Source organism: Simochromis diagramma, unplaced genomic scaffold, assembly GCF_900408965.1.
Source record: "Simochromis diagramma unplaced genomic scaffold, fSimDia1.1 OVJJ01000753.1, whole genome shotgun sequence".
NCBI classification, from domain to species: domain Eukaryota; kingdom Metazoa; phylum Chordata; class Actinopteri; order Cichliformes; family Cichlidae; genus Simochromis; species Simochromis diagramma.
The window spans coordinates 300,453-313,876 of NW_024387523.1; the positions used below are offsets into that span (position 1 = coordinate 300,453).

The 13,424-nt window shown below is 41.1% G+C and overlaps 1 protein-coding gene across 1 annotated transcript in view; it reads left to right on the forward strand.

Moving 5' to 3' along the window:
• Positions 1-3,765: 3,765 nt before the first annotated feature.
• Positions 3,766-13,424, forward strand: part of LOC120726557 — a 30,661-nt gene continuing 21,002 nt past the window's right edge. Inside the window, exons 1-6 of the mRNA XM_040020219.1 lie at positions 3,766-4,038; positions 10,022-10,081; positions 10,493-10,513; positions 10,688-10,963; positions 11,911-11,998; positions 12,563-12,789. Of these exons, the coding sequence (XP_039876153.1) occupies positions 10,036-10,081; positions 10,493-10,513; positions 10,688-10,963; positions 11,911-11,998; positions 12,563-12,789 (658 nt within the window). The 5' untranslated portion in view covers positions 3,766-4,038; positions 10,022-10,035. The remainder of the gene's footprint in view (positions 4,039-10,021; positions 10,082-10,492; positions 10,514-10,687; positions 10,964-11,910; positions 11,999-12,562; positions 12,790-13,424) is intronic.

Sequence of the window (13,424 nt, forward strand, 5' to 3'; positions counted from 1 at the left end):
CTGAAACATGTTTTAAAAATAAAATGGCCAGGTGCTTTTATTTTGAAAGACAAACCCCCCAGCTGCTTTGCAGTTTTATATTTCATCCTTTAACATATTAATTTAATTTTTCATTCTCCTAAATCTTTTCACACTGAGCCACTACAGTATGCACGTGAACTTCAGCCATGTTTTCTTTGTGTTTCCTCTGTGCTTCATGTTGTTTGTACTTTTTTTTTATTTTGAAGCTCATTTGAAACTGTTTCATTTGGTATCCTGTTGACTGTGAAACATTTGGGAGAAATAAAAACACATTTATAGGAAAAAAATCGCCTGCCGTGTCAGTCATTATTAATGATCAGCTTTTAGTCTGCTTGTAAACAGCTTTCAGGAAGTCGGTACAATATTATAACAGCAATAAACCGAGTGAGAGCTGCAGGCAGAAGCAAACATCCAAAACATATTTTCCCATCAAAGCAAAGTTAGATTTCTTGAGCTGAAAAGTGTTTTTAATCTCATTTTTTATTTATCTCGGTATTTCTTTAAGATTAAGTTAGTATTGAGTTTATAACATGTAAGGAAATTATGAAAGATTTTAATCTGATTTCCACGATAACTTAAAGTCGTCTTCCCAACGAGCTAAAACATAAATATCATACGTTTGCTATAGTAACTCATTGTGTTTAACAGATGGCTATTTTATTATACAGCGAGGTTTTAGGTACCAAAGTGGGGATGCTTTCAGAAATTTTTAGCTTTATTTATTAGTTAATATGAAATAAGCAGGAACCGTGAGTGGATAGGATAGTGGGGGTGAGAGCTGATCAGTTTTAAACAAGCATGTCTGAGAGCATTTGCTACTTAGACAAGAGTAGACTTTAAATTTTGGGCAGAAGGTGGTTTCCAGAAGATTTGAGACGTGTTTCCCAGTTTGAGGGACATAGCAGAAACCACATAGTCTCTCAGTCTTTCCTCGTTTCCTCATGGTGTAACATGTGGGAAACTGGAAATCAGAGAACAATCCAACAGGAGTGGGTGAGAGTGGGCCAGCCAGACTTTCTGATTGGTTTAAGGTGAAAGGAGAAATTGGAGAATATAATGAAGTGCAGGGCAGAAGTAACAAATTAGCAAACCAGAAGATACTGTGGCTTGAACAGGAGGAGCAGGGCCAGGTTTAAAGATCTCCCATCTATACCTAAACTCCTGTTTTTCCTTTCACCTTACACCAATCAGAAAGTCTGGCTGGCCCACTCTCACCCACTCCTGGTGAGAGTGTGTCTGCCAGAGAGCTCCAGAGAACAGGGAAGAAAAAAGTAAGAGCAGGACAGAGGAGGCCATAACAGCTACACAGGTAAGAAACAAGTGATTAAATACAAATAACCAAAACATAGTCAAACAGGGTTAAAGTTGATCCTGTTTTCTGCTAATGTACATCTTAAATCTGGGTACCTATACTGTATACACTGCAGGTGCATATACTTAAAACATGATACATCAGTAAATACATAGATCAATAAGCACAAACACAACTGACTCAATAAAAATTAGCAGGAGTGATCCCTTTCACTCTGTGGGGGGAGGAGGTTACCATCTGCTGCAGTGCTCGTTGCTCTTTGAAGATTTTCATTATAACTCCTCTGTGTGTTTGGGGTCGCTGTGCTGCTGCAGAGCAAATCTGAGGCCCATCAGAGGCTCCCCTAGTGATGAATGAGCATCTAAACATCTTCAGCACTTATGCACGTCAAGCCTGGACAGCTAATTCAAGTATAATAATGTCCAGACTCCACAAATAGGCAGATAAATAGCACTCATACAGGGCCTGCACCTCCGGCAGGTCGAGGCTGTGATTCAGTCGAAGGCAGTGACGCTGGGGGCTGGCATAAATCAGGACCTTGGACAGCATCAACAGAGAAGTACAAGTCAGGAAATCGGGATCTTGGTCAGCACCTCCTCAGTAAGCCGGGAAGATGAAAGACCGCGCTAATTTACATCCAACATAGATCTCTTGTTGATTTATTGCTAACGGTGTAAAACAAAAATGACCCTCTGGGTCAGTCCAGATTTTTGCATCCATTCTAAGACAAATAAATAAATAAATAAAGTAGAATAGTACAGTGCATTAGACTATGAAAATGTTTCAATAAAGTAAAGTCTTTTTCTCACATAAATGAAATGTGATGAGTCAAAGTGGCTCAGTTAATATTTTTTTTAATAAAATTAAAATATAAAAATTGTAAAACAATTATTTTTAGAAACTGACAACAAATGTGTTCAATCTAGTAAAATGCAATAAAAAACAGAGTCTAAAAACTGCCCAAACTTATTGGAGAAGAGTGCTGTCAATCATTCTCTGGCACAATGACAAGAGCTGTTCCAGTACTGCTTTTACTACTTTTCTGCTTGTGTAAAGATGCTGGTGCAGTAACATTAAGCACTGCTGCTTGTAAACAGTTGTTCCACACTAAAATGAATTTAAAAACACCTACAAACAACCATGACTGATGAGCACCTGTGGCCTGGTATACAGAGGTCTAGTATACCTCCAAATTACATCGATGAGTTTATTCTACTATTTAGCAGCAAACACAAACAAAAAGAGAACAGCTGTTTTTTAAAAGGCTGTTTTAAAGCAGAGCTCACCCCGCTGGGTGATGGCTTAGAATGGGAAGAAAAGATGCATATTAAGTTACTCCCACCTCATGTATGCTTTTCTAGCTGTTGATCACACATGTATGCAATAAATTAATCTGATGAAACACAGAAGCACAGTCTAACAACTTGTTGTTATTTGGCTACACGTCTGCAGGGAGTTATTTTCAATACTTTTGTGATTTTAGACTAAAAAGAGATAACTATACACAGTTAGAAGTTGCTATGGTAACTTGCCAGCCCCTTAAATTACAGCTCAATAAAAACTGGAAATTGGGTCTTTGCACCTCATACTGACATTACTCTCTGTGAATACATGATCAGACTTTATTACAGGATGCCAGCTTAAACTGAGAAACTTGATCTGATTTGCCCCAGCTCTCTTATATTAATAACCAATATGCCAATCTGCTTTCTATTTTTGTCTGCCCTACATCCATTGGTTAATAATTTTCTGCCTTTGCAACATTAGCATCATGTTATCTGTACATCTTTAGGATATCTGTTGAATTTACTGTAGATATGCAGCATATTAATGCAAATGCTGAATATTTGCATTAATACACAACAGAGGAACTTTTATTATTGCAGCACTGGAGCTCTATGTGTGCACTGTGACAGTTAACAGTACGAAGCTGCCCAATGTCTTCATCAGAACATAATGCAAATCTTTTTGCCGACTCAGCAAAATGCGTTTTAATGACACTGCAAAAGCTTCTGCATGTTTTATACAGCTTAAGGGGTTTTCTTTTTTTTGCAGCGTGTTAATCACATTGTGCTTGTGATCAACAGGAGACCATTCACATGCCACTTAATATTGATTTTAAAAGGTGTGTCTGTCACTTCCTGTAATTGGCTTTCTTCATTTTTGATTTGTAGTTGTCTACCACTTCATGGGTTAAATATGTCTGTGTTTTTATGTAAATCTTGTTGATTGCAAAGGAACAAAGCGCTTTAATGTAACTGAAAAAAATAAGAGACGGGCACATGCTGTTAGAAATAAATACTATAAAATAATAATTGTGTAAATGTACGAAAAACGTTAATGCAAAAAAAAAATTTTTTACATAAAATTGTTTTCGATGGTAATTTTGAACAACAGGCTGGAGAAATCGTGCATGTGTGATGGTGGCCTGAGGTTAAACTGCAGAGCGGTTTCTTGTGGCTCCGAGCCAGAATCGACGCTTTCTACCGAAGCTTTCCGAGCAAAGCCGAAATGAAATAGTCCACAAACCCGACATCAACCGAAAGTCCTCAGCCCACTCCCGAATCGGCCTCATTGAAGTCTCTAGTTGTCGAGTTGGGGGGTGATGGGGTGGACGAGATTGGTGAGATAAAGAAGGAAAAACATTTCCATCACTCCTGAGCCCCTCCCTGTCCAGTGATTTTCGGATCTGAGGCTTGACAAAGGTAATTACCCTCATCCATTTATAATTGCATATTACAACGACTGGTCTTTTTTTCCTCGTGATTTCGCTCAGTCAGGGAGGTAGTGGGTTAAATTCTGCAGTTTTTCTTCGCTGTTTTCACTATTTGCTTGTGTTGAGCGCTCGCCCCGGTGATGTAGGGCGTGTAACCACCGGCGGCAGCAGTTACAGGGATTTCCTTCACACAATAATAAAGCAATTAACGCTACATTAGGGGCAAACTTTCTGAATTTCCCGGGAAAATTGCAAATTCCACAGCATTCAGGCAGAAATCAAAGCGCTGCGTTTGTTTGCATGGTGCCACTGCGCACAGTGGCCTCCTCCCTTCTCCTAATTTTGGCTTAATTCTGTAAATTCATTCGTGTTTCTGCTGACGCCACTGAAAAAGCAGTCTTTGCATTCATGCTGATAATCAGATCGCCAAGTGGTTTAACGCTCGATATGCTGTATAGCGTATGATCCCGTGCTGCCCCTGGCTGTGGTGCATTATCGTGTGCTGTGTTCGGGAAATACCCGTCTGAAAACAGGGTATTTTCCAGGCAGAAACGGTTATGCAATGCACTATAGCACACACCACAGCCTCCCGCTGAAGGGCTGAAGTATTGGTCACTGAAAAGTCATTTACATTTTATTAAGAAAATGGATGGATGAATAAGTGCTGTGGTGAACTGTGGGAAGCCTTGTTTTTATTTTGTGGTAAATACATGAACCAAGCCACCGGTCTGTGCGTCATATTTATGAAAAATGCTTCTTATTAGGGTTCGTTTTGCTACAAATCTCCTCTAAGTGACGTGCCAATATTTGATTACTCTTTACTTAAACCATAAATTGATGGTTTACTGTTACCCCTCTGACATCTGTGAATTAATGAAACAAAGAGAGTCTCCATTCATGTTCACTCTGTCCCTTTACTCCCCTCCATTTTATCTGGACATCCACAAATTGGGACCGGTCCCATTCATGCTGGTGTTGGTCGTGACACACCCTTGGCTGCACCAGCTGCTGCTTCTGGCTTTGTGAGCTGTATAAGGAGGGGTTAAAGGGGGGGTGGGGGTGGAGGTGCAGAAGAGAGTACATGCAAGTCCACAGAGTGGAGCCAATCTTGAAGGTGCAGCATCTTTAGATTTGAAGTTCCACTGCTGATCACTCTGACTGGAAAATGGACACAAGGGAGAAGCTTTGGATTAGCATTCTGAACATCAGTGATGTTCAGCATTTTCAGGTGGTGCAGAAGGGACCAGGTACCACTTAGGTGTGGCAGGTAGGAAATAGGAAAATGCTACTAGGAAAAAATAGCACTTGAAAATTGAAAAGTCATCGAGTTATAACCATCACAGCTGACCTCCATAAACATGCATTACCAGCATTGTCAGTATAAAAGATGCATTCAGCCACCATCACTCATTAGTAAGGGAAGTGTCAGTTAAGCATTTTCTCTGTTCCCATCTTGGTGTTTTGAAAGTGGATGTCAGGAGTGCACATCAACTTTTACCTCTGATAATGACCAAAAATTTAAAAAACACAAACTTCAAGTTTCACTCAGTATGACCTGAAACCACCGAGAGAGCCTATGAAGTCATCAGGAAAATGTCTACTGAGATTGTGGAGCAAGCTAACAGAGAGCTGTTCTTACGAAGCCTTCTTTGGAAGTTTAGATGAGTCGCCCCCTGCTGGCCATTAAAAGTAATTCAGGTTTAAGGCTTTTCTGCACTTCTGTGGAAGCTACTTTTATCTTTTATAGCATCTTAAGTTAATTTCTTGCAAAGTAAAGGAGTTGGAGAATAGTAGATCATAGATCAACCCCCCCGAGAAATCAGCACCTCACCGCAGTGAAAGGGAGTTATAGCAAATTGGTCTCAGGGGAGGAATCAGACAAAGAGCGATGGAAAACCCTAACAGAACAGCGTTCTCTGAGTCGGTTAACCTCGCCTGGAAGTGGGAAATTGGGGCTCTCTCTCTCAGAGCCAGGCCTGTAAGAAGTGACCAGGTCAGTGTAGATGGGGCCTGTTTGGGCACAGCCAAAAAAAGATAACGTGGTTTAGCCCCCCTGTAGACCCACCACTTGTGTCGGCGGGCACTGGGGTTCGAGCATGTGGACCCTCAGCATCACAGACTGGTTTCTGGAACACTGTGAGGCATATGAAGGTGATTTATCATCTCAAATTCATATTTAAAGGTTTCAGTGCATATGATTATATTACCTTTTATTATATAGTTATATATGATGCAGTGTGGAGGACAACACTATGTCCACCTCTTATTTCCACCTGTGCTTGCACTGGTGCGACAACGCAGTTTTTGAGAGTCGAGGTACCCCAAACCTTCACTTCTTCTGATGTTATTGAGAAACTGTCACTGCTGTCTCAGTACAGGTGGAGGATATTTGACATTAGTGCACTATCATCACAGCTTATGAGTCAGACTAACCTTGAAAGGAATCAGAAGGATAATTAATGAGAGAGAAGACAAAGAAGGGAAAGTGTTTGAAGAGAAGATTAGAAGTACAGAAAGACAAACAGGAAACCAGAATCAGATTGAAGGTGGGAGATGAGAGAGCTGATACTGAAACAGGAGGAGGATGGAGGCATGATGCTGCTGCCCTCCGTCTTGTGTGGGAGAGCAGCGATGAGGTGGAAAAGGCTCTTAAATCCGTCAGTCACGATTGATGTCAGACTGATGAGATCAGCCGGGAAGATGTACCCTCCGAGCCTCTCACCGCGGGGCGGCTGCTGGACGTGTCATACGCACTTCACTAAATGCTATGCCTTGTATAGTTTGATTGATCCTTTTAGTTATAATAGGAGACATGAGAGCTATGACCCCATTTAGACTCAGCCTCTATAAATGGACACGAGAGACTCAGCCAAAGGACAACGATTACATCTGTATAACAGGCTTCTTAGCTTATTATGACTTTCCTCTGACGCAGCGAGTGAGATGTTTAGAAAACCAGAAACTCTGGAAAATGCATCATCATACCTGCACTTGAAGAAATCCAAACCGGTGGTGTCAGGTGTGAGTTTTGTTTCATGCACAGCCACTACTCCCACCGCACTTCGCTGAATAGATATTCCATGTTTTTAAAGTGGATGTGTACATTTATGTAATCAGCAGCAGCCTGTCATTTTCCCGTCAGATGCATGCTTCCTCTCAATCAATGAATCAAACCTGTGATTTATGTCTTTGCTGCAGCCCAGCATGAGCACTCACACATGCAATAAACTAATGCCACTGTAGAAGATTAAAGTGAGATGATTTAAACCTGCTTCAAAAGGGCGGCGATTAGAAAATATGCTATGATTACTGTGTTTTCTGCAAAGGACTAAGAGCCTCTGGAACAGTTTTCCTGCCCACAGTAATGCTAGGGTGTCATTTTGAAATGTCCTCACATGTGTTGATGTGCTGAAGGAAAGTGTATGGGCTGTCACCTCTTTTTTTCTTTCTTTAAATAGCACTCTAATCCCTCATCTGAAGGAGCTGGCAGAAACGCAGTGGCATTTTATTGTTCTCTCAGTCTGAAGATGCCGTGATTCCCTCTTTTCCGCCATCCTGAACTGGATCCAGGAAAATAAATTATACTTCCAAATATGCTGCAGAGCTCTGAAACCTGCTTTAAATTTAATAACCTTTTGCAGGCTGAAATCTGTAATCAGCAGGAAGAACCACTTTATTTGAATAAAAACTGAATTATCAGCAGGTATTTGGCATTCCTGTTCATTTCGTCTTTGTTGTGCAGAGTTATGTGGAAGGTTCAGTACGTTTCAAATTAAAAGCGGACATATTTAGCCCGCGCCTGTTTGTGTGTTTTGTTTTGCTGAGCAGGCGTTTTGAAGTCGGTTGTGTCAGCCGCCCCATTAGAGCGGCGCTGTCGAAACAATGCCAAGGATGGAAGCAGGTGGATCGATTATTGTCATCCAAGTGTCAGCCTGATTGCAGGTGTAGTGTTAGGACAGTGGATTTGTGTTGTAGATGAATGCAAGTCTTTGATGTGAATCTGCAGTTAATTTAATACTTCGACAGTATGTCAGTCTTTTACACCCACATGTCGTCGTGTTCCCCGACAGGATTATTACTAGCTTTTATAACAGGGTTGTGCGTATAAGATGGACACAGACGGCTGTAGACACGAAGAACATGAAGTAGTGACTCCTGTAATGCTTCTTTGACGTTCTCCTGAATACTGCATGTGTAGCTGGAACTCATAGTGCAGCACCTACCTCTTGTCTGTGAGGGGCATTTAGTTAGAAGAAAGGTGGCTTAAATGAAGTTTGGTCTTAAAATTAAAGAAGCTGAAGCAGCTGGTTTTAGACAGTGAATATAATGGGGCGCTACACCAGCATAAGATGATAAAGGATTAGTTTGACCTGTGAGTAATGTAAGGGATGTTGCTTGTTTTTGGACTCCACTCGAATTTAAAAAATGAGTATAAGGTGCTGGAAATGAGCATTCAGGCCTACTTTAAGCTACTCTGAGTACTTGACTACTGTTTTTTAGCATTGATTTACAATAATGGAGGCCTGCTCAACTGGTCAGTAATACTTGTAGTAGTCCACGTGGAGATCAGGGTATACACCTCAGTGGCCACATCATTAGTCACACCTTACTGTATCAGGTTAGACTCATTTTTACGTTCACGACTGCCTGTATTATTTGTAGCATACATTCAACAAGGTGCTGGAAAGATTCCTCAGAGATTTTTGATCTGTGTTGGCATGAAAGCATCACACAGTTGCTCCTGACTTTGTTGTCCGCACATCCATGATGTGATCCTACCATTTCAATACATCCCAAAGGGAAAGATTGAGATCTGGCAACTGTGGAGGCCATTTAAGTACAGTGAGCTGGTTGTCATGTCCAAGAAAGTAGTTCTAGATGATGTAGTTTTGTGACATGGTGCATTCTCCGGCTGGTAGATGGGTACACTGTGCTTGTAAGAGATGGACATAGTCAGAAACAATACTCAGGGAGGCTGATGATAAGAAACTATAATCCCCACCACCACCCTGAACCACAGATACAAGACACGATGGAAACCGTGGTTTCATGTTGTTCATGCAAAATGCTGAAGCGAGCCGACTGTCAGAGTTCTTCTTCTTTCTGATTCTCAGTTTAAGTCGTCTTGATCGTCTCTACATCCCTAAATGTTCATTAGATTTTTGCATTAACCAGTTTATGTTGTTAATCTTTCTGGTCCTTTTTGTTTCTAGCTGTTTCATCGTGTCTGTCTTAATCTTTCATCTAATTATCCCACCTTAATAACTATGCTACTACTGCTTAGTGTAAGCCGGTGCAGTTACAGCTAAAGGTCAGTCCCCTCGTGCCAGCTGGCTCCTGTCCAGCTCATCATCCCAAAGTAGTGGCTGTGCACTCTTGCATTTAAATATCTCCTACTTTCTCTTCATTTACTCTTCATCTTTTTTCTCCTCTTGATTCCTCCCCTCGTCCTCCGTTGCAGTTTGTGATCCTGTGTCGTGAGTGGAAAGCCGATTATCTCCCAGCACCACGGGAGACACGAGGAGCCGCTGTTCAGCTCGCGCAGCACAACGTCACGTTTTTGTCTTGAAGACACTTTATCTATAAAACTTGACTTAATAATATATTTGACTTTGCAGCAGCACTATAGGTTTTCTTGCCAAAGAGTGTTGGCAGAAGTCTACTCTTAGATATTTAACCAGCTAATTTGCGAAAAGCTCCTCAATGCCGCACAGCGGTGTAGAGAATTTAGGGGTGGGCGGGGTTGGGTGCTTCTCCTCAACTTGAGGACAAAAATTGAAGTTGGCATGCTTCTACCTTAGCGAGGTGTTTCTAAATTAAACACAGAAGCTAACAAATATATCTTGTCAAATAAAATTACCGTATGGGAAATGTTGCTTTTTTTAAAAACCTGGAGCCACGATCCTGCTATAAAAAGCCTTTTTTAATTTGTTTTGTATTGTCTGTGGGTTTCTCTTCTCTTTTGTGTACAGATCAACTGTTCAAGATGAAAGTAATCGGCGCCGCAGTGCTCAGCGTCCTGTTCTGCACGGGTAAGCAAGAACATAATCAGTCACCAGGGAGAAAGTTTAGATAGATGAACTGTTGAAACAGACTTCCTGCAAAACCACATTTGTTTTAACTGGGTGATTAGCATGGATGCTGTGAAAGCCTCACCAAAGAAGCTAAAACACATTGCGATCTAGTTAATTTCCACTTATTTCCTTTCATTTCGCCTGTAATGAAGAATCTGGCTCTTTGTTTTTGCATCCAGTCTATTGTTAGCTGTCATTATTGGCGGCATTTACATTTCAAATGCTTTAATGCTTTCTGCGGAAGCTGTGTGGTTTTTCACTTGGAACAAAGGAAATGATTTAAAGGTTTTTGTATAATCCAGCAGACTAAAAAGAAATGCGCATTAAAATAAACTCATTTTAAACTAATCTTTTGTTGTTTTCCCACAGTCCTGCCAGCATCTGCAAAAGGTAAAAATGGTTGTTTGGATGTTAATGCACGCCTGAGAACGCTCTTTGAGGATTATTATATTATATACATGACAAAGACAGTGTTTGTGCTTTTAGGTTAAAGCCAAGTATAAAAACTAACAAAAAGAGTAATTCAACATATCTAATAAAAAACATCTTGATTGCTTCTACCAGTAAAAACAGAACACAGGACAGCTTTCTTTGGCGAGGACGTCCACATCGATGTCCCACGCGGGAATGGCAGCGAGGTCATCTTTAAATCTGCGACCAGCGAGTCCTACGACATGCCGCTGATCACAGCGGGGAAAGTGGTGAATCACAACATTTCCTATTCCAACACTTTGGGCTACCTGGTGCTGGAGGACGTGCAGGAGCAGAACGAGGGCACGTACGTCATCAAGGACACCAACAATCCGAACACTGAAAGGCACTTCAAACTCATCGTCAAGGGTAAGCCTCCCTCTGTCTTCTTCATGTGCTTTAAGTTAGATTTTTTTAAATGTGGTTTGGAAACAGGAAAAATGCTGGACACAAGAGATACGAAATGCGAAGGAGACATTCTGTGCAGGCCGGCAGTTTAACCGTGAAAGAAATTATAAACGTTCTCTATGATCGGTCTTGATTTTTTAAATTTCACCTGTCTTACAGCAAAGATTGTTCAACTCAAACACACAAAGAAGACCAGGTTTTACTTGCAGGAAGCCAGAAAATACAAATTAGTCACCATCTTAAAAGGAAACGCAACACGTCATGTTAGATGACTCAAAAGCACTTTGGGGCATCTCTTGTGTTTTTAAAGATGTGCTTTGTAAATAAAGTGACTTTACTTGACATAAGCTTGATAAGATACACACTGTGCTTTACGTACATGAAGATATAGGGCCCATGTTGACAATAGTGCAGAAGAGAGGCGAAGAAGAGAGCGCTGACAGGGTGGAGTGAAGGGTGAAGACGAGTGTCAGGAGTGATTATGATTAAAGGATAGCAGCAAGAGTGAAGATGATAGCGAGAGGTGGTGTGTTTGCTGGGTTTTGTTTGGAGTTGGTGGTGCTGACAAAAAGACAGAAGGCAGAGGTGGAGGTGGCACAGATGGAGATCAGTGGAACAGCTCGGGTTAAGCAGGTGGAGACAAAGTCAGAGAACCAAGAGATGGTTTGTACATGTGCCGAGGTCAGATAGTAGATATGCTGGACAGACGATGGTAAAGATGGAGCTGCCAGGCAGGAGGAAAAGAGGAAGATGACACAGAGCATTCATGGATGTAGTGAAGGAGGACATGAGAGGGTTGGGCTCACTGAGATTTCTCCTGAAAGTTTAATATTTACACTGAGGTGACTTTCGCCACAACATGACAAATTTCTCATCTTTGACTGTTTGTTCTCTGTGTCGATGATCAGACTGCGCCTTGGAGCAAATTGTCAAATACGGAGAAACCTACTACATCCATCTTAGCAGCATTAAAGGACCCATCACCCTGGAGTTCAGGTATGGTCATCAGAGTGAATCAGTACCAAAGCTGGAATCATTTTCTTTACAGATTGTTTGAATGTTTTGACTTAAACGAGAACAGTGTGATGAGAAGATCCTGGAAATGGTTAAAAACAAAAGCAAACCTGCCATAAAATCTAGAAAAAGGAACACAAAGCAGAAATCTAGAGATAACAGATGGGTAGGGTGACAAAAGCCAAAGGGCTGTATACACAGAGGACTGATCACACATTAGGAAACAGGTGGGAACATCCAGGGAAACATTAAGTAAAAGCACAGAAGACATACAAAGAAAAACAGTTACCAAAAATAAACCAGAAAGACACACATGACAGAGAGAGGGGACGACTAGAAACACACAAAGGAATAACAATAAAACAAATACAGAGGCTGCTCTCCAGCTCCTTCTGTGTTACATCTATTGTGTGTTGAAATAAGCCAGAAATGAATTAATAAAAAGAAGAAGAAACAGGTCGGTTAACATCTCTGGAAACATCCTTAATCGCAGTCACTGTGTTACTTTATCTGTTCTGTATTATTCTGATTTTTCACCATTTTTAGGCCCAGTCCGTCTCAACTTAATCAGTCAGAGACGCAGTACACAACCGAGCCTCCACCTGTGGTGCTGTACGACCAGACAGGTGTGTTGGCAGAAGAATACATGAAACGCCTCAGCGTGTCGGAGAAGCGTGTGGTGCTGCACTCGGTCAGGATGACAGATGAAGGCAGCTTTACAGTAAAAGACAACGAGGGCAAAGTCAAGATTCGGACCTGCCTGAATGTCAGAGGTAAGTGAAGATCTGAGCTTTACAGCATCCTGTCGGCTTTAATCGATCACTCGGTGTTAAAGTGAGTCATTCTGTGTGCGTGCAGATGCTTTGCGCCTCTGACTTCCTGTCAGTCAGTAGCTCTTTTCTTTGTATTTTACTTAAATTCTACCACAGCTCTTGTTTATTTTCCCCGAACGTATTTGCACTTCATGTATTATTTTTTCTGCTTGGCCCACCTGCAGTGACTCTGCCCCCCAACTGGGGTTTGTGTGTTTAGTTCTTAACCACACAAGCCTAAGGCTACACTTTTAAAATTTTGCCTGAGGAGAAAAAAATCCAATTTAGTCAATAAAATAAAGTGTCAGGTAAAAATAAGTAACCTTGGGCTCTATGCATGAAAAAAACTTTTGATGCACAGTAAGGCTAATTTTAAATATTGTTAGTTCAGAGTGTGATTTGAAATAGAGATTATAAAGTTTTTGCAATATTTTTCTACCTAATCAAAAGTGACAAAAAAGCCACGAGACAATCATTCAGCTGGTGTTACTGAACCTGCTTTTAATAAAGTCTTAACTTCAGCTCTTCTAATATGTTCCTGAGGAAATAAAAAGCACTCAATCCTGTGTTTACTGCAGTCACAGTAGTAACAGATG